This window comes from Periophthalmus magnuspinnatus, chromosome 19 (genome assembly GCF_009829125.3).
Source record: "Periophthalmus magnuspinnatus isolate fPerMag1 chromosome 19, fPerMag1.2.pri, whole genome shotgun sequence".
NCBI lineage: Eukaryota > Metazoa > Chordata > Actinopteri > Gobiiformes > Gobiidae > Periophthalmus > Periophthalmus magnuspinnatus.
In genome coordinates, this window is record NC_047144.1 from 22958346 (window position 1) to 22983744 (window position 25399).

At 45.0% G+C, this 25399-nt stretch overlaps 2 protein-coding genes across 2 annotated transcripts; one reads left to right on the top strand and one right to left on the bottom strand.

Moving 5' to 3' along the window:
* The first annotated feature begins 2858 nt into the window (after positions 1 to 2858).
* Positions 2859 to 12170, top strand: acta2 (actin alpha 2, smooth muscle). Its single transcript, XM_033984195.2, has 9 exons — positions 2859 to 2947; positions 5576 to 5828; positions 6706 to 6834; positions 8010 to 8120; positions 8563 to 8647; positions 8722 to 8883; positions 10025 to 10216; positions 11069 to 11250; positions 11873 to 12170. The coding sequence occupies exons 2-9, from the start codon at positions 5700 to 5702 to the stop codon at positions 12014 to 12016; spliced, it is 1134 nt and encodes a 377-aa protein (XP_033840086.1). The 5' UTR covers positions 2859 to 2947; positions 5576 to 5699; the 3' UTR covers positions 12017 to 12170.
* A 320-nt stretch (positions 12171 to 12490) lies between these two features.
* On the bottom strand, positions 12491 to 24984 carry LOC117386923 (rho GTPase-activating protein SYDE1-like). The gene is made up of 13 exons (XM_055229482.1): positions 24742 to 24984; positions 22238 to 22738; positions 21912 to 22112; positions 21519 to 21663; positions 21062 to 21225; positions 20275 to 20364; positions 19498 to 19568; positions 18700 to 18858; positions 18218 to 18338; positions 15956 to 16101; positions 15345 to 15570; positions 13177 to 13329; positions 12491 to 13059 (listed from the first exon to the last, which is right to left on the bottom strand). Exons 1-13 carry the CDS (start codon positions 24806 to 24808, stop codon positions 12941 to 12943), a joined length of 2163 nt encoding a protein of 720 aa, XP_055085457.1. The 5' UTR covers positions 24809 to 24984; the 3' UTR covers positions 12491 to 12940.
* Between the last annotated feature and the right edge of the window lie 415 nt (positions 24985 to 25399).

Genomic DNA, 25399 nt, shown 5'->3' on the forward strand with positions numbered 1-25399 from the left:
AGTCCTGGTTCAGTTCTGGTTCAGTTCTGGTTCAGTCCTGGTTTAGTCCTGGTTTAGTCCAGGTTTAATCCTGTTTAAAATCTTACCTGAGACCAGAGTTAGTCCCTGGTCTGTGTAGGACAAGACCAGTGGCTCAGATTTGGACTAGAACTGAAATACTGTAAGATGTCCACCCTCTGTAGTACTGTGTGCAGTAGTAGTAGTAGCAGCAGCAGCAGTAGTAGTAGTAGTAGTAGTAGTAGCAGCAGCAGTAGTAGTAGTAGTAGCAGCAACAGCAGTAGTAGTAGTAGTAGTAGTAGCAGCAGTAGTGGTAGTAGTAGCAGCAGCAATAGTAGTAGTAGTAGCAGCAGCAGTAGTAGTAATAGTAGCAGCAGCAGCAGTAGTAGTAGTAGTAGTAGCAGCAGTAGTAGTAGTAGTAGTAGCAGCAGTAGTAGTAGTAGTATGGCAGTAGCAGTGATAGTGACACGAGCCCAGTCACAACATAAGTATTACAGAGTGTACTGTTATTCTGTACTTGTAGTAAGGAGCAATAGTTGTAATATTATAGTTATCAGTATTGGAATACTAGTAGTAGTCTTGTAGTAGTAGTAGTAGTAGTAGTAGTAGTAGTAGTAGTAGTAGTAGTAGTAGTAGTAGTAGTAGTATTTGTAGATAGTGGAGTGTCCTTTTTTGGAGAGTGTCTGTTCTGATGTTTAAGTCTCGACTTTTTCCTTTTATGGACCAAGTGTCGTCCACCAACAGAGGAGGGTCCTGTTAGACTTGGTCTAGTTCTGGCTTAGTCCTGATTTAGTCCTGCTTTAGCCCTGGCTCAGTCCTGGTTTAGTCCTTGTTTAGTCCTGATTTAGTCCTGATTTAGCCCTGGTTCAGTCCTGGTTTAGTCCTGGTTTAGTCCTGGTTTAGTCCTAGTTTTGATGCTTTGGTTGTAAATACTTTCAGATCTGGACCAGACTTGGACTTGGTTCCTGGTCCTGGTCTCTGGTCTCTAGTTTTGGTCCTGGTCTAGTCCTGGTCTGGTCTTGACCTTGGTGCGTTCAGGGACCTGTGTGTTTTTCATTCTCAGCTGTTTAAGACTTTCAGTCAATCAACAACTGCACAGTCACCTCTGTAATACCACATTCCAGGACTAGACCAGGACCAAGACTAGATCAGGACCAAGACTAGACCAGGCCCAAGACTAGATCAGGACCAAGACTAGACCAGGACCAAGACTAGACCAGGACCAAGACTAGACCAGGACCAAGACTGGATCAGGACCAAAACTAGATCAGGACATTAACCTGTCTAACACCACAGACCAGAGAGAAGAACAGGACCAGGACTAGACCAGGACCAGGACTAGAATGGGACCGGGATTAAACCAGGACCAAGACGAGACTGGGACTGAGACCAAACCAAGACTCAAGACTAAGACCAGGTCATTACCCTTTTTAACATCACAGTCCGGACCAGGACCAGGACTGCGACTAGACCAGGACTAGGCCGGGATCAGGACTAGACCGGGACCAGGGCTAGTCCAGGACCAGGACTAAAATAAGACTGGGACTAGACTGGGACCAGGACTAGACAGGGACCGGGATTAAACCAGGACCAAGACGAGACTGGGACATTATCCTTTTTAACAGCACAGACCGGACCAGGACCAGGACTGGGACTAGACTAAAACCAGGATTAGACCAGGACCGTCGCCAGGACTAAGACATAAACCTCTGTAGCACCACAGTCCAGAGTACTAGACCAGGACCAGCACTAGACCAGGACTAGACTAGGTCCCAGACTGGAACTAAATCAGGATGAGGACCAGGACTAAACCAGGACCAGGACCAAACTAGGGTAATGTCTGCACTTACAGGATTTAGATTGAAATCTTTTATTAACTTTCTGTAATACTGTTCTAATGTGATGAAATGTCCCGCAGTGGAGCTTTAACCTTGTTCTCATGTAGTATCCTCCCCTGAAACATTGCCAGAGTTGTGTTTTGTTTCATTCACACATGTTATGTGTGAATGAAACAATTACACCTGGTGATGTCATCAGGTGGAGCTTCTCTGAGTTTTTAAAATCCTTCTCTGGTCTCAGGCTCCATCACATATAGATATTTATCTCCAATAATGAAGAATACAGGAGCTTCAACACTTCCTGGTACAGCAGTCCCTCTGCTCTCTGATTGGCTCCTCTCCTCTCTCCTGCTCTCTGATTGGCTCCTCTCCTTCCTCCTGCCCTATAAGGTGCTAAGTTCCCTGGTGCCCTGTGCTCTGATTGGCTTGTCTCCTTTGTCCTCTTCTCTGATTGGCTCCTCTGTCCTATCTTCTGATAGGTCTCTCTCTTCAGTCCTGCTCTCTGATTGGTTGCTCACTGCCCTCCTGCCCTCCAAGGCACTGTGTTCCCTGGTATTCTGCTCTTTGATTGGCTCCGCACCTGCCTCCTCCTCTCTGATTGGCTTGTCTGCTCTCTCCTCCTCTCTGATTGGCTCCTCTTTTCTCTCCTGCCCTCTGATTGGTCGCTCTCCTCTTTCCTGGTCTCTGATTGTCTTGTTTCCTCTCTCCTCCTCTCTGATTGGCTCCTCTCCTCTCTCCTTGTCTCTAATTGTCTTGTTTCCTCTGTCTTCCTCTCTGATTGTCTCTTCTTCTCTCTCCTCCTCTCTGATTGGCTGCTCTCCTCTCTCCTGCTCTCTGATTGGCTCCTCTCCTCTCTCCTGCTCTCTGATTGGCTGCTCTCCTCCCTCCTGCCCTATAAGGTGCTGTGTTCCCTGGTGCCCTGCTCTCTGATTGGCTCCTCTCCTCTCTCCTGCTCTCTGATTGGCTGCTCTCTTCCCTCCTGCCCTATAAGGTGCTGTGTTCCTTGGTGCCCATCTTTGGAGAAGTTGGACCAGACTCGGGACCGGCCCCAGACTTGGTTTTATGGACGTGAAGTTCTGAGCTTGGTCCACTCCTCTGACCTGCTCCTCGAGGTGAGTCCTCTCTTTAGCTTTAACATTCCTCACTCTGAGTACTGTGACTTTAATATCTGTTTATCATGTTTATGTAGGGACAAATGTATTTATGTATTTTCAATTTTTTTAATTATACGTGACATTTTGTTGTTTGCATTTCATTTAAAGTCTCAAACCAGTAGAAATCAGACTTTGGTGCTCGTGACTTCATCATATGTGTGTTTATAGTAGGACTGATGTATTTTTTAGACAGATCCCGTCTCACACTGAGTTGTCTGGATTTATCTGTTTATATATGTCATGTTTATATAAAACCGTGCACTGCATTTCCTCCGTCACATTGAGAGCTCAGACTTGAACACTTAAAATGCTCTTTTATTCACGTGTTATTGGATTATTTGAGTGTTCTGCCTTTATCAGTTTTACAATCCACATCATTTTACACATTTACAGATTAAACAGACTTCAAATCAGATTAAGATTAATGAGGATGTTCACTGAGTCAGAGTTGAAATGTTTCACTGGCATCTTTGGGTTTGGCGTGCTTTGGGTGTCCTTTGGGTGTCCTTTGGGTGTCCTTTGGGTGTTCTGCTCTCTCCCATCACCCAAACCTTACAAAACACATCTCCAGCTCAATCAGTTTCAGAATTTCACTGCTTTTGTTTAGAAAAAAGACTGAAACAAGATCATCACTGGACCTCTGGGCGACATACACAGGTCTGCAGTAGTAGTAGTTGTGTTAGTTGTAGTAGTAGTAGTAGTACGTGATGTTTACACCTGGGATTATCTCACCGGTGTGGATCTGGATTAGGTCCTGTTTTTAAATCTCGTTTAGTTCTTGACCAGCTCGAGTTTAGTTATATATTTCAGTTCTGGTTCAGTCCTGCGTTAGTTCTTCTCTAGTCCTGGTTTAATTATTGTCCAGTAGTAGTAGTATTAATAGCAGTAGCAGCAGTAGTAGTAGTAGTAGGAGCAGTAGTATTTGCAGTAGTAGATGTACTGATGTTGTCCATGTTTGGTAAACTATGTGAGAACTGATGGCACAGAGAAAGTACTGAAGACCCACAAATACATTTAAGATAAGTCACAGTTTATTGATCCCCCATGAGGGAAACGTGTCTCTGCATTTGTCCCGTCCTTCAGTGTCTCTGGGTTGAACCTGTCAGGAGCAGGACCCATCTCCAGATCTTGAGCTTGTCTCGGTCTGGAGTACCTCAGCGTGAGGACATGACCTGTTGTGCACGTTTTGGGTTGATGCAGGGAATCAGGAAGCCCCCAGAGACGCAGGGAGAACGTGCAAACTCCACACAGAAAGGCCTGGGAGTCGAACCACGTGCTAAAAACTCTACCTCCATGCACCGTTTTTTTACTGCATTTACAGAATATAATATCAGTTTTCTGTCCAATCAGACTTCAGAACCACGTGGGAGGGCATCTGAACTAAACTGTTTCGGGGAGGGAGGGGGGACAAACAGAATAAAAGCCATGTATTTGGTCTTGAATAATGAATTTTGAAGATAAGAGAAGCTTCGATTTCCCACAGCGGGGACATTCCACAGTTTAAAAACAGCAGAAAGTAGAAATATGTAAGTATTTGGGGGGTGGGGGTTGTTTGGACGTCCTGCTCTCTCCCATCACCCCCAAAACCTGCACAATAATCCCCCAGCGAGGTACTCCTAGCTGAAGGATCCTAGCTCTGATCTTTGTCCCGGTTCTTGCAGGTTTAACCCCTTCGGTGGATGGGACACAGGGAGGACACGGGGGACACGGGGGACACACATAGAGGGGCAGGTGGGCAGAGGGAGACAGAGGGACAGAGGGAGTAGGGGCAGAGGGGACGTTTACGGCTCAGAGGAGACGGAGATGTTTCTACAGAAAAAGAAACATCTCCAAATATGGACCTGAGCAGAACCAGAGCAGCTCCTCATGTCTGCACCCAAATAAGGAGCAGGAATGAGACACAACAGAGGGAGAGACAGAGAGAGGGGGGGAGGAGGGAGGGAGCGGGACAGGGAGGGAGAGAGAGAGGGGCGGGAGGGGGACAGGGAGGCAGAGGAGGAGGGTGAGAGCGAGAGAGGCAGGGGCACTAGGGGAGGGGGGTTAGGAGAAATAGAGAGATAAAGGGAGGGGGAGAGGGGAATAAAGAGGGAAGAAAGGATGGAGAGAGAGAGAGGAAGAGTGAATGAGCTGTGCTGGAGACCGGTCCAGACCCTGGTCCAGACCCTGGTCCAGACCCTGGTCCAGACCCTGGTCCAGACCCTGGTCCAGACCCTGGTCCAGACCCTGGTCCAGACCCTGGTCCAGAGTAAAGATGCACTGATTCAATACAGTAGCAGAAAATATCAAAATGCTTGAACTTTTATTTCAACAAAGTTGTTCTGTAATTACTTGAGGATAAATCACATCTGGATCAGTTTTGTTTTACATAAAAGTTGTTTTCAGTGTCTCTGGTATCGCTGATGTCGGGGATCAGCAGATACTTAAACCTACAGTATCGGAACTGGTCTTGGATCTGAAAAAACTGGATTCGTGCATCCCTGGTCTAGACCCTGGTCCAGTTCTCGCTCTCTCTGATCCATATATTTTCCATCTGTACATCTTTTTCCCTCAGTTGTACTGAATCTGTCTCTCTGTCTCTCTCCACAGTGATCCGGCCCTGGTGTAGTCCCAGTCCTGATCCCGTCCCGCTTTAGTCCTGGTCCCTGGTCCCAGACCCGTTTTATTCCTCCTTTAGTCCTGTTCTAGTCCCGGTTTATCCCTTTTATTGAAGATGTGTGACGAGGAGGAGAGCACGGCGCTGGTCTGCGATAATGGCTCTGGTCTGTGTAAGGCCGGATTCGCCGGAGACGACGCCCCAAGAGCCGTGTTCCCCTCCATTGTGGGACGACCCCGGCACCAGGTCAGAGACACAAAAGACCCCCTTTAGACCGGGTTTAGACCAGGTTTAGACCCAGACACCAGGTCAGAGAGACCCCTGTTTAGTCCGGGTTTAGATCTGGTTCTCACCTGGTTTCTCCTCAGGATGTGATAGTGGTTAAATCCTGTTTTAATCCTGGTTTAGTCCTGGTTCAGTCCTGGTTTAGTCCTGGTTCAGTCCTGGTTTAGTCCTGGTTTAGTCCTGGTTTAGTCCTGGTTTAGTCCTGGTTCTGACCCGGTTTCTCCTCAGGGTGTGATGGTGGTTTAGTCCTGGTTTAGTCCTGGTTTAGTCCTGGTTTAGTCCTGGTTCTGACCCTGTTTCTCCTCAGGGTGTGATGGTGGTTTAGTCCTGGTTCAGTCCTGGTTTAGTCCTGGTTTAGTCCTGGTTTAGTCCTGGTTTAGTCCTGGTTCTGACCCTGTTTCTCCTCAAGGTGTGATGGTGGTTTAGTCCTGGTTCAGTCCTGGTTTAGTCCTGGTTTAGTCCTGGTTTAGTCCTGGTTTAATCCTGGTTCTGACCCTGTTTCTCCTCAGGGTGTGATGGTGGTTTAGTCCTGGTTCAGTCCTGGTTTTTGTCCTGGTTTAGTCCTGGTTCTGACCCTGTTTCTCCTCAGGGTGTGATGGTGGTTTAGTCCTGGTTCAGTCCTGGTTTAGTCCTGGTTTAGTCCTGGTTCTGACCCTGTTTCTCCTCAGGGTGTGATGGTGGTTTAGTCCTGGTTTAGTCCTGGTTTAGTCCTGGTTTAGTCCTGGTTTAGTCCTGGTTCTGACCCTGTTTCTCCTCAGGGGTGTGATGGTGGTTTAGTCCTGGTTCAGTCCTGGTTTAGTCCTGGTTTAGTCCTGGTTCTGACCCGGTTTCTCCTCAGGGTGTGATGGTGGGCATGGGGCAGAAGGACAGTTACGTTGGAGACGAGGCTCAAAGTAAAAGAGGAATCTTGACGCTCAAATATCCCATCGAACACGGCATCATCACCAACTGGGACGACATGGAGAAGGTACAAATACTACAAATACTACTACTGCAAATACTGTTACTACTACTGCTACTAACATCATCACCAACTGCAGATACCGGAGGTGGAGTCCTACAGGTTGTGACTTGGACTTGGACCCTGTGACTTCTCTAATTAACTACGGCTGATACTTTCAGTGTTTCATTTTACAGGAAGAAATGATAATTAAGCACTTTTAAATCTTCATTGTTTGGATTATGACTGTAATGATCAGCAGCGTATCTACACTTCTGTTCCTCTACAAAGTATTGCAGTAATTATTGTACTGTGAGATTTGGATATTGTCACATACTAAATTTATTACCATGACTTTTTCAAGTAGTACAAGTTTGTTTAAAAATCATATCCATTGCAAAAGTACAAGCTGTTTGCAGTACGTCATTTTGAGGACTTGAAGCTGAAGACTAACTACAACTACTACTACAACTACTACTACTACTTATACTGAAAATACTACTAACATCATCACCAACTGGAACGACCTGGACCAGATACAAGCACCACCCCATCACCTCTGTCTCAGAGCTGTGTTGTGTTGTTTCTGTGTTGTGTTGTTTCTGTGTTGTTTTTGTGTTGTTTCTGTGTTGTGTTGTGTGTTTCAAACATCACCTCTCTCTGTCTCAGACCTGTGTTGTGTTGTTTCTGTGTTGTGTTGTTTCTGTGTTGTTTTTGTGTTGTTTCTGTGTTGTGTTGTTTCTGTGTTGTTTCTGTGTTGTGTTGTTTCTGTGTTGTTTTTGTGTTGTTTCTGTGTTGTGTTGTTTCTGTGTTGTTTCTGTGTTGTGTTGTTTCTGTGTTGTTTTTGTGTTGTTTCTGTGTTGTGTTGTTTCTGTGTTGTGTTGTTTCTGCGTTGTGTTGTTTCTGTGTTGTGTTGTTTCTGTGTTGTGTGTTTCAGACATCACCTCTCTGTGTCTCAGACCTGTGTTGTGTTGTTTCTGTGTTGTTTTTGTGTTGTTTCTGTGTTGTGTTGTTTCTGTGTTGTGTTGTTTCTGTGTTGTGTTGTTTCTGCGTTGTGTTGTTTCTGTGTTATGTTGTTTCTGTGTTGTGTGTTTCAGACATCACCTCTCTGTGTCTCAGACCTGTGTTGTGTTGTTTCTGTTGTTTCTGTGTTGTGTTGTGTGTTTCAGATATCACCTCTCTCTGTGTGTTGTGTGTTTCAGATTTGGCATCACTCGTTTTATAACGAGCTGCGCGTGGCCCCTGAGGAGCACCCCACTCTGCTGACCGAGGCACCGCTCAACCCCAAAGCCAACAGAGAGAAAATGACACAGGTAAGTACTGCAAACACAGGTGCACCCCTGTAAGTAGTGTAAAGTACCCCAAAGCCAACAGAGAGAAGAGGACACTACAAGTATAAAGTACTGTAGTACTACAACTACTGCATGTGCCCATGACAAGACGACACATGGCAAATTGACTGTGGACATGTGATTTTAAACATTTGAGTGACGTGACACCACGGCCTGTACGGCTCATGACATTTATGTCCCACTAGTCTCCATGTTCCAAACAGGAAGTGAACATCGTTACAGTCAAACACCTCTCTCCTGATGATCTGAATCAAATATGACTTTGACTGTTAGCCTCAATGAGCTTCATTTGGAGCTGAACTCTGTGGATGACACTGCCTCAGTCCTTTGAAAATATACAGACTATGACACTGAGCACACACACGCTCAGCAGAGTCATGTTTTTCTGTTTGTTTTGTTTCAGATCATGTTTGAGACCTTCAATGTTCCGGCCATGTACGTGGCCATCCAGGCGGTGCTGTCGCTTTACGCCTCTGGACGCACCACAGGTCAGAGAAGAACCGGGTTTAAACCAGGTCTAAAACTTAGTCCTCGTCTTATCCGTGGTCTCGTCTCTTTTCAGGTATCGTCCTCGACAGTGGAGATGGAGTGACCCATAATGTCCCGATCTACGAAGGCTACGCTCTCCCTCACGCCATCATGAGGCTGGACCTGGCAGGACGTGACCTGACCGACTACCTGATGAAGATCCTGACCGAGAGAGGCTACAGCTTTGTGACCACAGGTAAAGTCACCAAAACATCACTTAAACATAACGTAAACATCACCAAAACATTGAGCAGTAAAATACAATAAAAACAGAAAAACTCAGTGTGTCAGTGCAGCTCAGTCAGATCCTGTGTCAGGGCAGTGTGAGGTGAGTAACAGCCCTCAGGACAAAAGTGTCACCTCAATATCACCATACATAAGACCCAGAGAAACCTGATCCCAGCCACAGGTAAAAAATGACCAAAACAAACCCAGAGGAGACCTGATCTGGGTGAAGAGCAGGAGCCCAAGCACTGCCTCACAGCTGCTCCTAAGACTCAGGCTCCTCCCACCTCCATTACTCACATTCACACCCTTATTTTTAACAAATTTCTCCCTCAATTTTTTTTAATCAATTTTTCATTTTATGTATTTTTTCCACATTTTTCAGCATTTTTTCCTCTAAAGTTTTGTATTTTTTCCACCTTTTTCAGCATTTTTTTCCCCTAAAGTTTTGTATTTTTTTCCAATATTTTTCAGCATTTTTTCTCTAAAGTTTTGTATTTTTTCCAATATTTTTCAGCATTTTTTTCCTCTAAAGTTTTGTATTTTTTCCAATATTTTTCAGCATTTTTTCCTCTAAAGTTTTGTATTTTTTCCAATATTTTTCAGCATTTTTTTCTCTAAAGTTTTATATTTTTTCCAAAAATTTTCAGCATTTTTTTCCTCTAAAGTTTTGTATTTTTCCCCAAACTTTTCAGCATTTTTTTCTCACACTCACACAGACACAGAGACGTCTGCCCTAAACTTCAGTCCTGGTTCTGACCCAGTTTTCTCCGCTTTCTGTCCCAGCGGAGCATGAGATCAGGAGGGATGTTTCTCTGTGTTCTAATAAAGACAAATTTTGAACTTTTCATATTTTGCTGCTTTAATGAAAGACATAAACCTTTATTTTAACACTTTCAATGACGCCGAGTTGATTTTCCCCCCCAAATGAAACTTTAACTATGCAGAGGTCAAGTTATAACATTGTTCCTTCATCAAAAACACGCCTGAAGAGGTTTTAGATGTCATCCATGCATGTCTGAGTAATCTAGTGATCTCAGATAAACATGTTAAGTGTAAAATAAAAGTAAAATACCTCCTCTCTAAAGATTAACTCTGCTCTTCTGTCACAGCGGAGCGTGAAATCGTGAGGGACATTAAGGAGAAGCTGTGTTACGTGGCGTTGGACTTTGAGAACGAGATGGGCACCGCCGCCACGTCCTCGTCTTTGGAGAAAAGCTACGAACTCCCCGACGGACAGGTCATCACCATCGGCAACGAACGCTTCAGATGCCCCGAGACGCTCTTCCAGCCCTCCTTCATCGGTACGAGAGGACAACTGATACAGACGATACACGGGGAGGGCATCTGACGCACGGGAGGGCATCTGACGCACGGGGAGGGCATCTGACGCACGGGGAGGGCATCTGACGCACGGGAAGGGCATCTGACGCACGGGGAGGGCATCTGACACAGAGGAGAACATCGGGAGGGCAGTGGTAGTAGTGGTAGTAGTAGTATTTGAAGTGTATGTGGTTCTTTTCAAGTCTGGAGTCTGCAGTAGTAGTAGTATTTGAAGTATTCTTTAGGGTTGGCAGCAGTGGTAGTATTTGAAGCATATTTGAAGTATTTGTGGTACTCTGTAAGGATGGAGTCTGCAGTAGGATTTGTAGTATTAGTAGAAGTATTTGAAGTATTGTGGTATGTTTCAGGTTTGGGGTCAGCAGCAGCAGCAACAATAGTAGTAGTAGTAATGGTATTTGCAGTATTTTTCTAATATTTCTCAGGGATGGAGTCTGTAGTAGCAGTAGTATTAGTAGTATTTAACGTATTTGTTGAACTTTTCAGGGATGGAGTCTGCAGCAGTAGTAGCAGTATTTGAAGTATTCTTTAGGGCTGGCAGTTGTAGTAGTATTTGAAGCATATTTGAAGTATTTGTGGTACTCTGTAAGGATGGAGTCTGCAGTAGGATTTGCAGTATTAGTAGAAGTATTTGAAGTATTGTGGTATGTTTCAGGTATGGAGTTTGCAGCAGCAGCAGCAGTAGTAGTAGTAGTATTTTTTTTTGTATTTTAAAATTAAAAAAAAAAAAAAGTAGTAGTAGTAGTAGTAGTAGTAGTAGTAGTAGTAGTAGTAGTAGTAGTAGTAGTATTTAAAGTATTTGTGGTACTTTTCAGGGATGGAGTCCGCTGGGATCCACGAGACGACGTACAACAGCATCATGAAGTGTGACATCGACATTCGAAAAGATCTTTACGCCAACAACGTTTTGTCAGGTGGCACCACCATGTACCCGGGAATCGCCGACCGCATGCAGAAGGAGATCACCGCGTTAGCCCCCAGCACCATGAAGATAAAGGTAACATGCTAACACAGAGCTAACACAGAGCTAACACAGAGCTAACACAGAGCTAACACAGAGCTAAGACAGAGCGAAGACAGAGCGAAGACAGAGCGAAGACAGAGCGAAGACAGAGCGAAGACAGAGCGAAGACAGAGCGAAGACAGAGCGAAGACAGAGCGAAGACAGAGCGAAGACAGAGCTTAGGCAGAGCTTAGGCAGAGCTAACACAGAGCTAACACAGAGCTAACACAGAGCTAACACAGAGCTAACACAGAGCTAAGACAGAGCAAAAAGACAGAAGTACCCAGGCAGCTCAGTCAAGGTAAATGCTAGATTGGTTGAGAGAACATAAAGATGACAGGAAATGGTGTTCATTCAGTTCAAAATAGCAAAAATCTTTCCGAGGGAGCCAAAGGAGCTTGAGCAGCACTGGGCACATGGCACAGAATAAAGCTCTGATGACGTCGCTGGTTTAGTCCTGATTTATCCTGGTTCTGACCTTGTTTTGGGTCTGGTTTAGCCCTGATTTAGTCCTGGCTCTGACCCTGGTTTAGTCCTAGTTCTGAAACAGTTTTATTCTTGTCTGTTGTCACACAGATCATCTGTTCTGACTCAGTTCTCTTTTCCTCTCTCGTAGATCATCGCTCCTCCTGAGAGGAAGTACTCTGTCTGGATCGGCGGCTCCATTTTGGCATCTCTGTCCACGTTCCAGCAGATGTGGATCAGTAAACAGGAGTACGACGAGGCGGGTCCATCCATTGTCCACCGCAAATGCTTCTAAAAACTACAAAAACTACAAATCCTGCTCCACTTCCTGTCCCTGCCCCACACTTCTTGCCCCTCGCCCAATCACAGCGCAGAGCTCTGAATCGGCCGTTCCCATTGGTCTGTAACATGCACCTGAGCGTTTGAATAAAGAAAGCTCTTTGACTCTTTCTGTGTTTAATGTTTTTTATGAGAAGTTTGAAATGTCTGTGTAAACTGTCAGTCGTCCAGGTCTGATCCATAACAAAAGATGAAGTTTAAATCCATCAACTGGACAAATCGTTGAACAATTATAATGATTTGTCCAGTTGATAGATTTAAACTTCATCTTTTGCTAAGAAGTTTAAAATGTTGTTTTGAAATACACTGATCTGAAGGTTACTGAGCTGAACCAGAACAGGATTAAAGCTCCACTGTGTGATTTCACCACATTAGAACAGGGCAACAGAGAGGGAGATGTTCTACTTATGAAATGAATCTGAGGCAGAAGTGAAAATAAGGCTTTATTATTTTAGAGACAGTCTCAGTCTTTGGTTTGGATCAAGTGCTTCAATAAAACTACGACAGAAACAAAACATAAAAAACAAAATATAAAACAATATAAAGCAAGTGCAAATACATGACCCATGTTTGTCTCATAGAAGATTATTATTACAAAGATGAATATTATTATTATTAACACTATTGTGGTACCAAACAACACTGAGAGTGCAACACTGGATCACACACGTCTAAACCAGGTTTAGACCTGGTTCAAGGAGAATCTGAACTGAATCTGAACTTTTGTGGGGTTTTGGTCAGATTACAGAAGAACACATTTAAACAGGGAAGGCAAAGACTGTGGGACTGTTCAGACTGGAGGGTTGAGTCCTGGTCTAGACTTGGTCAGTCCTGGTTCTGTCCTGGATCTGTCCTGGTTCTGTCCTGGTTCTGTCCTGGTCTAGACCTGGTTCAGTTGTCTGTGGAAATCCTGGATGAGCAGGTCAAAGTCCTTCAAACTCAGGCGACAGTTAAACGGAGCCTCGAAGTCCAGGACCGCCTCCTCCTCCTCCACGGGACCTGACACATTTAAACACACAGAGGTGTTACAATCACACACAGTTTGACAGAAGTGGTAGAATATCAAAAAAATAAGGTTAACGTTAGCAAAAGACAAAGTTTACGAAAAACACTCACCTGGCTCCCTCTGCTGGTAGCGGCTCCAGTCTCCCGCCTGTCTGTGTCTAAGGTCCCGCCCTCTGCACCTGTGCTCTGGAGCCCCACCCACTGCCTCAGGTGAGCGGTCTCCGGCCCCGCCCTCTTCCTCTTGTGGGACGTGAAGAGGTGGGACTAACACACAGAGACACAGTCAGTTTTTAAACACGTGAGGACATAACAGAAAGATTATCAACCCACGTGTTAAACTGAAAAACAGCATGTGCAGTTTGTTGGCATGTTGCTCAAAATGCTCTGTTCCACCTTGTGATGTCATGAAGTGGTAGTTTTCAAGTTAACAGCTACATTTGACCTTTAGTTCCGTAGAGATTGGTAATTCCAGGTCTGAAATGATCCAAATGATTCTAGAAATGAAGGTGTATGGAGTTTAAACACACAGTGGAGCACTTCCTGTATCACCACATGATGACATCACAAGGTGGAGTGTTTTCATCCTAAATATGCAGTGTTGGTGTCTTAAACATGTGTGAATGAAACAAAACACAACTCCAGGTCTGTTTGTGATGAGGAAACAACATTATAACAGAGAAATGGCGCAATACAGGGCCTTTCATTTTCGCTTCGGACTTAAACGCGGGCTGATGGGTCACGGGAACGAAAAACGCCTGTGGCACTGGAGATTTACAGAGGCAGGTGTCACAGAGTTTATATTTTATTACTGCTGCTTTGAAAACAACATGTTATTATGTCATCTGTCCTTGTGAGTCATTTAAAATCACTATCAAATGTCTTGCTGGTGCACGAATTACAGCAGCTATCTCTCTGGTGTTACCATAGACTCTATATATAAATGGACCTAGCTAACCTGCTACCTGCTGACAGACTCGTCATTTTGGTCTTAAATTGTTCGTAGTAACCCGCTCTACATGATCCTGAGGTTTTAATTTCGCTCTTATGTTCGTAAATCAAGATATAAACATTAACAACAAACAAATCATTCGCCTTCTGTCCCCGATGTCACTCCCGCTAGCGCTAGCAACAGGTTTGACTGACAGTGTTCCTGCTAAACCAACAGTGTGAGCCAGAAGGGGCGTTACCTTCAACAGCCTTGCTCCAGATTGGCTCTTTGGCTGCTATGATACTTGTGGTTGGAATCCCAAATATGAAAATCAGGTCCAAATTCACCGCTATAACTGTTAGCCTCGATAATATCTGCACTCACTTTATAATATCTGCACTAAACTGGACACTTAATAACACCGGTCACTTTAATAAGCCATGTTTGCACTGTTTGCAAGTTCCTAGTTTGTGAACTGTGTTCACAGACTATGGCAATAAAAGTCTGATTCTGATTCTGATTCTGAAAGTTTCATTTGACTGGAGCCGAATGCCGTGGGCGACGTCACACTCACTTAGTCCATTTCTTTGTCCAGTCTATGCTTAACACACACAGCTCTAGCTCTAATATAGTTGTAATAAATATGACAGCACTTGCTAAACAAAATCTTTTGCATTTCTTCCGCTTCAAATTTTGCACATCTTGGCAAAAATACCCCCTTTTAGCATATTCTAAACAGTATCTTTTTTAGCATCTTTTTAGCATCTTCTTTAGCATCTTTTTAGCATCTTTTTTTTAGCATCTTCTTTAGCATCTTTTTAGCATTTTCTTTAGCACCTTTTTTAGCATCTTTATAATCATCTTTTTTAGCATCTTTTTTAAGCACCTTCTTTAGCATCTTCTTTAGCATGTTTTTTTAGCATCTTCTTTAGCATGTTTTTTAGCATCTTCTTTAGCATGTTTTTTAGCATCTTCTTTAGCATCTTTTTTAGCATCTTCTTTAGCATGTTTTTTAGCATCTTCTTTAGCATCTTTTTTAGGATCTTTTTAGCATCTTCTTTAGCATCTTCTTTAGCATGTTTTTTTAGCATGATTTTTAGCGTCTTTTTATCATCTTCTTTATCATCTTCTTTAGCATGTTTTTTAGCATCTTCTTTAGCAACTTTTTTAGCATCTTCTTTAGCAACTTTTTTAGCATCTTCTTTAGCATCTTTTTAGCATCTCTTCAGCAAAACTGTGTGGGGTTTTTGTTTCTCTGTTTAGCATGTTTAGCGTGTTTAGCATGTTTAGCCGTTTAGCACATGAGCAAACACTTGATAAATGAAGCCCTAAGTGTGATGTAAGACTGTACCAGGCCAATGGGAGAGCAGGAAGTGCAGAGCCTCGATGTGCTGCTTAAAGTCCACGCCCTGCGCTGATAGGCTCCTCTCTGCGGCGCCGCACTCCCATTGGTCGGTTTGAACGGCGGCGAAGAACACAGCCCCGAAGCACACGGCGAGATTCTGAGCGGACATTTTGTTTAACGAGCTGAAGCTGGACACGAGAGACAAGTGGTCCATCAGGTAAGACAGCGTCGCCTAGGAGACAAGGAAAAGGGTTAAAAATACAAACGAGCAAGAAGCGTAGAGGACAGAGGGAGAAGGAGAGGACAGAGGGAGAAGGAGAGGACAGAGGAAGAAAGAGAAGACAGAGGGAGGAGAGGACAGAGGGAGAAGGAGAGGACAGAGGGAGAAGGAGAAGACAGAGGGAGAAGGAGAGGACAGAGGGAGAAGGAGAAGACAGAGGGAGGAGAAGACAGAGGGAGAAGGAGAGGACAGAGGGAGAAGGAGAGGACAGAGGGAGAAGGAGCTGTGATGTGCTTGGAAAACATCAGATAAATATTTAAAAAGAGAGTTAAGAGATTAATAAAATAAAAAATTAAATAAAAACATGAGGTACTGATCATGACACTGCAGTACTCACCCTGTGCACCGGGGGGAGACACTGCAGCAGCTGCACCGGGTCTGCGGTCACACAGGGGTCAGAGGTCATGACCTCTTTCACTGCTTCGTACAGAGACGGTGTTATGAGCGGAGATGGCAGCTCGCGCAGGTAATCCTTCAGTACTCCTGAAAATACACATGTACAGACAGTGTGTACTACAGTCAGGTAATCCTTCAGTACTCCTGAAAATACACATGTACAGACAGTGTGTACTACAGTCAGGTAATCCTTCAGTACTCCTGAAAATACACATGTACGGACAGCGTGTACTACAGTCAGGTAATCCTTCAGTACTCCTGAAAATACACATGTACGGACAGCGTGTACTACAGTCAGGTAATCCTTCAGTACTCCTGAAAATACACATGTACGGACAGCGTGTACTACAGTCAGGTAATCCTTCAGTACTCCTGAAAATACACATGTACGGACAGCGTGTACTACAGTCAGGTAATCCTTCAGTACTCCTGAAAATACACATGTACAGACAGCGTGTACTACAGTCAGGTAATCCTTCAGTACTCCTGAAAATACACATGTACGGACAGCGTGTACTACAGTCAGGTAATCCTTCAGTACTCCTGAAAATACACATGTACGGACAGCGTGTACTACAGTCAGGTAATCCTTCAGTACTCCTGAAAATACACATGTACGGACAGCGTGTACTACAGTCAGGTAATCCTTCAGTACTCCTGAAAATACACATGTACGGACAGCGTGTACTACAGTCAGGTAATCCTTCAGTACTCCTGAAAATACACATGTACGGACAGCGTGTACTACAGTCAGGTAATCCTTCAGTACTCCTGAAAATACACATGTACGGACAGCGTGTACTACAGTCAGGTAATCCTTCAGTACTCCTGAAAATACACATGTACGGACCGCGTACTACAGTCAGGTAATCCTTCAGTACTCCTGAAAATACACATGTAGGGACTACAGTCTACAGTCAGGTAATTCTTCAGTACTTCTGTAAAATACAAGTATAAGTATATACTACAATGTACTACATTTATATTACAGGTAATCCTTTGATTCTACCGAAAATACATAACCGTGTACTACATTTATATTACAGCCTGAAATCCATGACCTTAGATTCAGAACACCTGAAGTAAACAAGTATATTTAAATCCTGCTGTGTACTACATGAGGCATATCCTCAGAGCATGTACTTTTCTGTTGGGTTGGTTTATATTGTTACCAGGTGGAATAAAACCCCATAAGAAGTGAGCCAGTTCTTGCGGTGATTGCTTTGAAAAAAAACATTACACTCTTCCAAGAAACATTTGAAATAATAAGTCACATAAAAGCTCGTCACAAGCGACATGAGCAACAGTGACAGATGTCGTCCATATTGTGCCAAGATGGCCGCCATGTCAGACACACTCACTGCTCCAAATGTGTTACTTTAGCAAAGCAAGCAGCCAATAAATGTACAGTTAACACCCAAAAATACACAAAATAAACTTTTATGTTAGTAATAAAGATATTTAAAATAACAAAACATAAGTAGCAGAAAACTAATGTTAGCAATGATTTCAGTCCTCGTCATAAATCATTTGTTTAAATCAGTTTTGACGTGAACTCACAGTTAAGTGTAGTACATGTTAGTGGCCACTTGAGAGCGCTCTACAGCTGCTCTATGTACTGAATGTAGTGAAACTTGTTGCTATAAAAATTCAAACCAACTTTATTTAATAAAAGATATAAGTAGTGTCTGTATAGATAGTGTCAAATCTAAAATCTCTGTAAAACTGAAACGTGACTTTTACTGGGGCTAAATGATTGTTATGGGAGAAGCTCAGGGTCCAGTCCCAACATGGCGGCTCAGTTCCAACATGGCGGCCGCTCTGTCGGATCCACAGACTCAGACCTGGAACAGCTTCTATGATTTTTATGACCATGATTTACTTCTTTCAGTGTCTGGCGATCACATGTTTCCTGTCGTCTGTTTTATGTTCAGAGATTCTTGCGTCTCACCCATGACAGCGTGTAGAGCTGGACACTCCGGGAGGTTTGGGTTAGGGGTGAGTGGGTGCTTCAGTTTAGGGCGTAGAGGTCAGGGGTCAGGGATCGCACCCATTACAGCTCCCACAGGTTTAGTGATGTGTTAATGCTTTGGTCTCTCAAGTGTTAGAGATTAAAATACTTCTGGTGTTTGGGTTAGTTTAGTAGGTGCAGGGGTTATGGGGTTAGGCTTAGGGGTCAGAGGTCAGGGGTCATGGCTCTTACCCGTTACAGCGTGCAGGTCGGGACACTCCTGGAGCTCCACTGAAGAACTGTCCGACTCAAAACTGTCTCTGAGCTGCTTCTTCAGAGATGACGATCCACAGAGTCTATAGACGCCCTGCACCTGAAACAAGACCAGGACTAGACCAGGACTAGACCAGGACTGAACCGGGACTGAACCGGGACTGAACCGGGACTGAACCGGGACTGAACCAGGACTAAACCAGGACTAAGACCAAGACTGAACCAGGACTAAGACCAAGACTAAACCAGGACTGAACCAGGACTAAGACCAGGACTGAATCAGGACTGAACCAGAACTAAACCAGGACTAAGACCAGGACTAAGACCAGGACTAAGACCAGGACTAAGACCAGGACTAAGACCAGGACTAAGACTATGTCTAAACCAGGACTAAACCAGGACTAAACCAAGACTAAACCAGGACTGAACCAGATCTAAACCAGGTCTAAACCTGGTCTCACCTTGAGTCCTCGGCGGTTGATCTCGGTCACAGTTTTCTGGATGATCAGAGGGACTGGTTTTTCTGAGGACTCTCTTTGGACCAGGTCTGTAAGCTCCGCCCCAAACACCTGAGCCCCGCCCACTGACAGGGAAGCTCCGACCCCGGTCTCCTCACCTGCCTGAGGAGGGGGAGCGGGGAGTGGGGGGGTGAGGTGAGAGATGTATTTCTCTTTATATCTGTATATCTCTTTATTATATTTTATTTTTGTCTTGCAGCTGATGTCATCAACATTCCCTGAGGGTGTCATGCTAACTGTAGGCACTGCACTGTCTGAGGCCTGTTACACTTTAATCTGAGCTTTATTTTAACACTATCTGACCATAAAGAATGGACTTAACTGGAACTACACAGGCATCTGAAAATATGCTGTTTAAATATATTTTGTATTTTTTGACCCATCTTTTTGCTAATATGTACATTGTGTCACCATGGTAACTGCTGAATATTCCACCATCGATATTCATGTAGATATTCATGTTGGTTTTCAGGTTGTAGAATATAATGATTCCATACTCCCACAAGGAGGAAAGAGACAGTTCTATTGATGACACTGTACTTTACAATGAAATATCCAAAAGGAAAATCCACAAATGTTGAACCTGATCATTTTCACACAAACCTGCATTTAAACAATATTCATTTTCGCTGCCTGCCTTTATCTGCACTAAATATGACCGATTAAATATGACTTTATCTGCATTAAATATAGTGTAGGATGTTGTGATGTCATTTGAAACACGGATATTTACACGTTTACCTGAAGAGACAGTCTGAGGAGCAGGGTCCCTCTGGGCTCCAGGGCCAGAGCCAGGTCCTGAGTCTGAGAACCTGAAAGAGAGCAGGACTGTGAGGGAGAGAAGAGGACCTAAAAAAGAGCAGGACTGTGAGGGAGAACAGAGGACTTGAAGTAAACCTCTGAACATAGGAGCGGAAAGAGAGAGAGTCAGAGAGAGGAAAGTGGAGGGATGACGATGTGAGGCTAATCTGGAGCCAGTTCCATATTTGCAGTTCCGATCGTGAGTATCATGGCAACCAAAGACCCAATGAGGAGAGAGGCTGTTGAAGATAACAACCCTACCCACCAGGGGGCGAGCTAATGCTAATGGGAGCGACCTCGGGGAAAGAAGGCACCTGATTGGTCTGTTATTAATGTTTGTATTTTGATTTAGAAATAAAATTGTGAAATAAAAACAGGATCATGTAAAGCAGGTTAAAAGCAACATTTTAAGATCAGAATGACCTGACAGCAGCAGGTACAGAGAGAGGCCACAGTTTTTCAATAGAAAGTGAATTGGAGCCAGAGTTGATGGAGCTGAACTGCGCTCATGCTCAGTTCCTGATTGGAAAGCGACAGCTAGTGGGATATGTGCATGTGTGTGTGCGTGTGTCCATGTATGTGTCTGTCCATGTGTGCGTTTGTGCATGTGTGTGCATGTGGGGGTGTGCATGTGTGTGTGTGGGTGTGCATGTGTGTGTGGGTGTGTGCATGTGTGTGCGTGCGTGTGTGTGCATGTGTGTGTGCATGGGTCTGCACCTCTGGGTGTGAACACTGATGCTAAAGAGGCTCCTCCTGCTCCACACAGTCTGGTCCTGGAGATGGTCTTCACCTGAGGGTCTGGATTCACTGAGGACACAGGGTTTAGACCAGGATTAGGACCAGGTTCAGACTTGAGGGTTTTATGGGATCTGAGGGTGAAAGTTCTTTCACATGAAGTGTATTTGTAAGGATTTAAAATGTACTACAAACATTTTGTATTGAAAGATACTAGTCAACATTACGTTTAAAATCTGAAAACCCCTGGTAACTGCTCCACTTCCTCAAGAGCAGGACCAAACTGATCAAAACACTGTGTTACAGAGTCAGAGTGAATAATGGAGAAGGCAAAACAACTAAGCAGCAGTTAGGAGAGGAGGAGATGATAACTGCTCACTGGTAACCAATGCATTGCTATTGCAACAAATACTAGCACTCATCTGGTAATAATGCTACATGGGAGTGTTCTACATGTATGTCTATGACGGAATGTTCAGCAGTTGTGGTGGTGGAGGGTGACACAATGTACTCTTTAGCAAACAAAGTAAAAAAAAGTTTTAAAATAGTCTGAAATTCAATGTGTTTATGGTCCTGTTTAGGAGTTTGATTTTGAACAGTCTAAATCTAACAGCTCTTCAGACAGAGAAGTCCTGCCAGTTAGCATCACCCCCCCAGGCAATTTAATAGTCCAGTGTCTCACCTGTTTATGTCTCTCACCTGTCTCTCACCTGTCTCTCACCTGTCTCTCACCTGTCTCTCACCTGTCTCTCACCTGTTATTGTCTTACCTCGGGTCAGGAGCAGGACCCGGAGCTTTTGAGCTCGCTCCAGCTGCAGGTGGAAGGCGTGGTCGAGCCGAAGAGTGGGGCCTGTCATCGTCATGGCAGCGGTGCGGGCCCTGATGACATCATCCACCTGAATCACCACAGAAACGCACCTGGACTCACCCGACCTGCAGCACACACCAACGTGACAACCCTAAAGTGTGCTGCTCAAGAGCACCTCAGCACAGAGCCAAGACTGAGCAAGCTGCATGGTTCAGTCCTGATTTAGTCCTGATTTAGTCCTGGTTCAGTCCTGGTTCAGTCCTGGTTCAGTCCTGGTTCAGTCCTGGTTTAGTCCTGGTTTAGTCCTGGTTTAGTCCTGGTTTAGTCCTGGTTCAGTCCTGTTTTAGTCCTGTTTTAGTCCTGTTTTAGTCCCGTTTTAGTCCCGGTTCAGTCCTGGTTTAGTCCTGTTAGGCCTCACCTGTGTGTGGGCAGGTCCAGTCTCTGCAGGTGCACTGTGAGCACACCCGTCAGACCGTGGGCGGGGCTGTAGACACTCGGCTCCTCCCCTTGCTGTGGTGACATCTGCTGCTGTGGCAACAGCTCCTCATCGTTACTACGGCAACCTGAAGACAACAGGAAGTCCCTAATATTCTGTCCAAGAATGTTTAAACAAAAGTTGATACATGATTGGTGTTATTGTGTTTCACATTTTCACAGACACAGAACAAGAATTTATGAGTAAAACACTTTATATATAAGAGTCAATTTAATCCAAACAATCTCAAAATACGGTTACTATAGCAACTTCAGCGCCAAAGTATCTGGGCATGCTCAGTGTGAAAAACATGACAAATCGGCCAGTGACGCTCACCTTTGCGCCCGCTGTGCTGACGTCTGATTGGACGCTTCCTGGAGGGGGAAGAGCTGTCCTGAGGGGGTGTGTCCTGAACAGTGGGGGGCGTGTCCTGGTTGCTGTTGCCTTGGCGATCGCGGCGAGACTTCAGGCTGAGTTTACGCCGCAGTTTGAGCGCCGGAGAGCGGAGTCTGTCAATCACGCGCTCGGACACGCCCCCTGGGGAGATAATAACAATAATGTCATGCCATCCTGATGCTCGGGCCGAAAAATAATAACATGACTAAAGATATCAGGGTCACATCAGGGCAGTGTGAGGCTTTAAACTAGATGCCCTCCCTCACCTGAGTGCTCCGGCGTCACTTTGGCTTCTGTTTTGTCCTCCGTGTCCTCAGTCTGCTCCTCTGTCCCCGCCCCACTGATCTTTAACCCCGCCCCTCTGCCCTCTAGCCCATCTTCGTCCTCTGGGATTGGGTTGTACCAGATAAGCCCCTCCCCTCGCTGCACAGGGGGCGGGGCGTGGGTGTGGTCAGACAGGACCCAGGCTCTGCTGCTACTCTCCAGACTCTGCAGGTACGCCCCGCGCCGCGGTGACCGGAGGACAGGACCAAGACCGGGACCAGGACTGGGACCAAGAATAGGATCCGGACTGAGACCAGAACTGGGACTAGAGCAGGACTTAGGGACACAGAGAGAGGGAGAGTCCAGACTCCGATTTAGACCAGGTCCAGCCTCATGTCCAGGTGCATTGTGGGAGCTGGTTGCAAGTGCTGTGCTCTGATTGGTGCAGGGCAGTGTCAGGTGGAGGTGGGGGGGTGAGGTGGGTGTAGCTGCAGGAGGAACGTCTGTAAAACAAATAAACAAAAACCAAAAAAACATTTGTCAAACCTTTCCGTCCCGGTTAAAGCCACATTCTGGAGTTTTATGGAGAAAATGTCTGAAACTGGATTCCTCTGATTGGTTCTTCTGCCTGTCAGTCATCATGAGGTGAACAGGGGGGTGGGACAGTGTGAGTCTGAGGATTTGAACATTTTGGTTTAGATGTTTGTGGGAAACTGTTGTGAAGTGTGTTTGAGTTACTGTGAAAAGTGCGACATAAAAACAATGTATTATTTTGATTTTTATTATTAAACACAGACTTTATGTAAAATCTAAACAGAACAGTATTTTATTCCTCCAGCTGTTTGTCTTTAAGTGAAAAGTCTCTCAGAATATGGAGAAGTCTTAGGTGTTTTAATCTTGAGCTTTTTTTTTTTTATCAGAGTCCACCTGAGTCCAGACCTGAGTCCAGACCTGAGTCCAGACCTGAGTCCAGACCTGAGTCCAGACTTGAGTCCAGACTTGAGTCCAGTCCTGAGTCCAGACCTGAGTCCAGTCCTGAGTCCAGTCCTAAGTCCAGTCCTAAGTCCAGTCCTGAGACCTTGTCCAGACCTTGTCTTTGTCCCTGGTCTCAGTCTAATCCTCCACAGATAAACTCTCACATATTTCTACAGTAAACACAGACCATCAACGTGCACGCTCCTCACGTGCACTCTCCTCACATGCACTCTCCTCATGCACTGTCCACCGCTGCTGTGCACCATTCATGAGATCAAATCAGGACTGAACCAGGACTAAATCAGGACTAAACCAGGACTACATCAGGACTAAACCAGGACTAAACCGGGACTGAACCAGGACTAAACCGGGACTGAACAAGGACAAAACCGAGACAGAGCCAGGACTGAACAAGGACTGAACCAGGACTAAACCAGGACAGAACAAGGACTGAACCAGGACTAAATCAGGACTAAACCAGGACTACATCAGGACTAAACCATGACTGAACCAGGACTGAACCAGAACTGATCCAGGACTGCTGCTGTAGAGGGGGTGAGGGGTGAGGTTGGTCCAGAGGGAGACACAGAACAGAGACACTACTGAGAAATGTGCACATGCACTCTCTCTCTCTCTCTCACACACACACACACACACACACACACACACACACACACACACACCCCACACACACACACATACACACACACTCATAAACACACACACAGGGAGGAGGTGGGGTGGCGGCAACACTGGCACCATTCATTAAACACAAACTTATTCATTCATTCACTCATACCAAACTGGGACTAAACCAGGACTAAACCATGCAGGACTAAAGCAGGACTGAACCAGGTCTAAACCAGGACTTAAGTAGGTCATGGCCATTGGGGATTTTGGAGTAAATTGTGTAATAGTGTATTTCCTGTCATTACTGTGTGAGGAGCATGAGGTGCATGTGAGGAGTGTGCACGGGAAGAGTGTGCATGTGAGGAGTGTGCATGTTTCCTGTGTGTCTTATCTCTCTGTGTATGATCCTCTGTCACCATAAGGTCCTTGGGTTTGAATCCAGAGGTTGGCTGGTTCTGGGTCAGTCAGTCTTTAAAAACTAGGTTTAGTCCTAGTTTAGTCTTGGTCCAGTCTTGGTCCAGTCTTGGTTCAGTCCTGGTTCCATCCTGGTTTCTTCTCTGGTTTAGTCCTGATCCAGTCCTGGCTCAGTCCTAGTTCAGTCCTGATTATGTCCTGGTTCTGTCCTGGTTCTGTCCTGGTTTAGTCCTGGTTTAGTCCTGGTTCATTCCAGGTTTCGTCCTGTTTAGTCCTGGTTTAGTCCTGGTTTAGACCTGGTTTAGTCCTGGTTTAGTCCTGGTTTAGTCCTGGTTCAGTCCTGGTTCAGTCCTGATTAAGTCCTGGTTTAGTCCTGGTTCAGTCCAGGTTTCGTCCTGTTTAGTCCTGGTTTAGTCCTGGTTCTGTCCTGGCTTAGTCCCGGTTCAGTCCCGGTTCAGTCCCGGTTCAGTCCTGGTCCTGGTCTTACCTTTGGCTTTTGGTCCAGATTTGGTCCTGAATCTTGACAGGGTTCTCTTCAGCAGCGGTTCTGCCATAACTCCATGAGAACGACACGCAAACTCAACTCCACAGAACTGTAAAAATACGTCAAAAATCAAGATAAAACTTCACTAAACTCAAATTCAAAATACAAAATATGACCCTGGACCTCCTCAGACCTCCTTAAACTCGGGTATCTCACTCTGTCTCTGTCTCTGCTCTCTGTGTCTCTGAGTCTGTGAGAGTCTCTGAACAGGAAACAAATTCTTCACATTCTTCACTCCCTCCTCTGAGCAAAGCACTCTGGGAAATGTAGGCAGCTCAGACCACACAGACTGGAACTGTTTAAGGCATTGGTCCTTAAACATCTCACACCAAGTATCACAAAAGGAAAGATTTGGCTCCACGAGTACCACCAGATTTAAACCAGGAGTTTAACAGGACTATTCTAGGTCTAAGCCAGGTCTAAACCAGGTCTAAACCAACTCTAAACAAACTCTAAACCAGGACTATAACGGGACTATTCCAGGTCTAATCTAGGACTAAACCAGGTCTATAACAGGGCTATTCCAGGTCTAATCTAGGACTAAACCAGGTCTATAACAGGGCTATTCCAGGTCTAATCTAGGACTAAACCAGGTCTATAA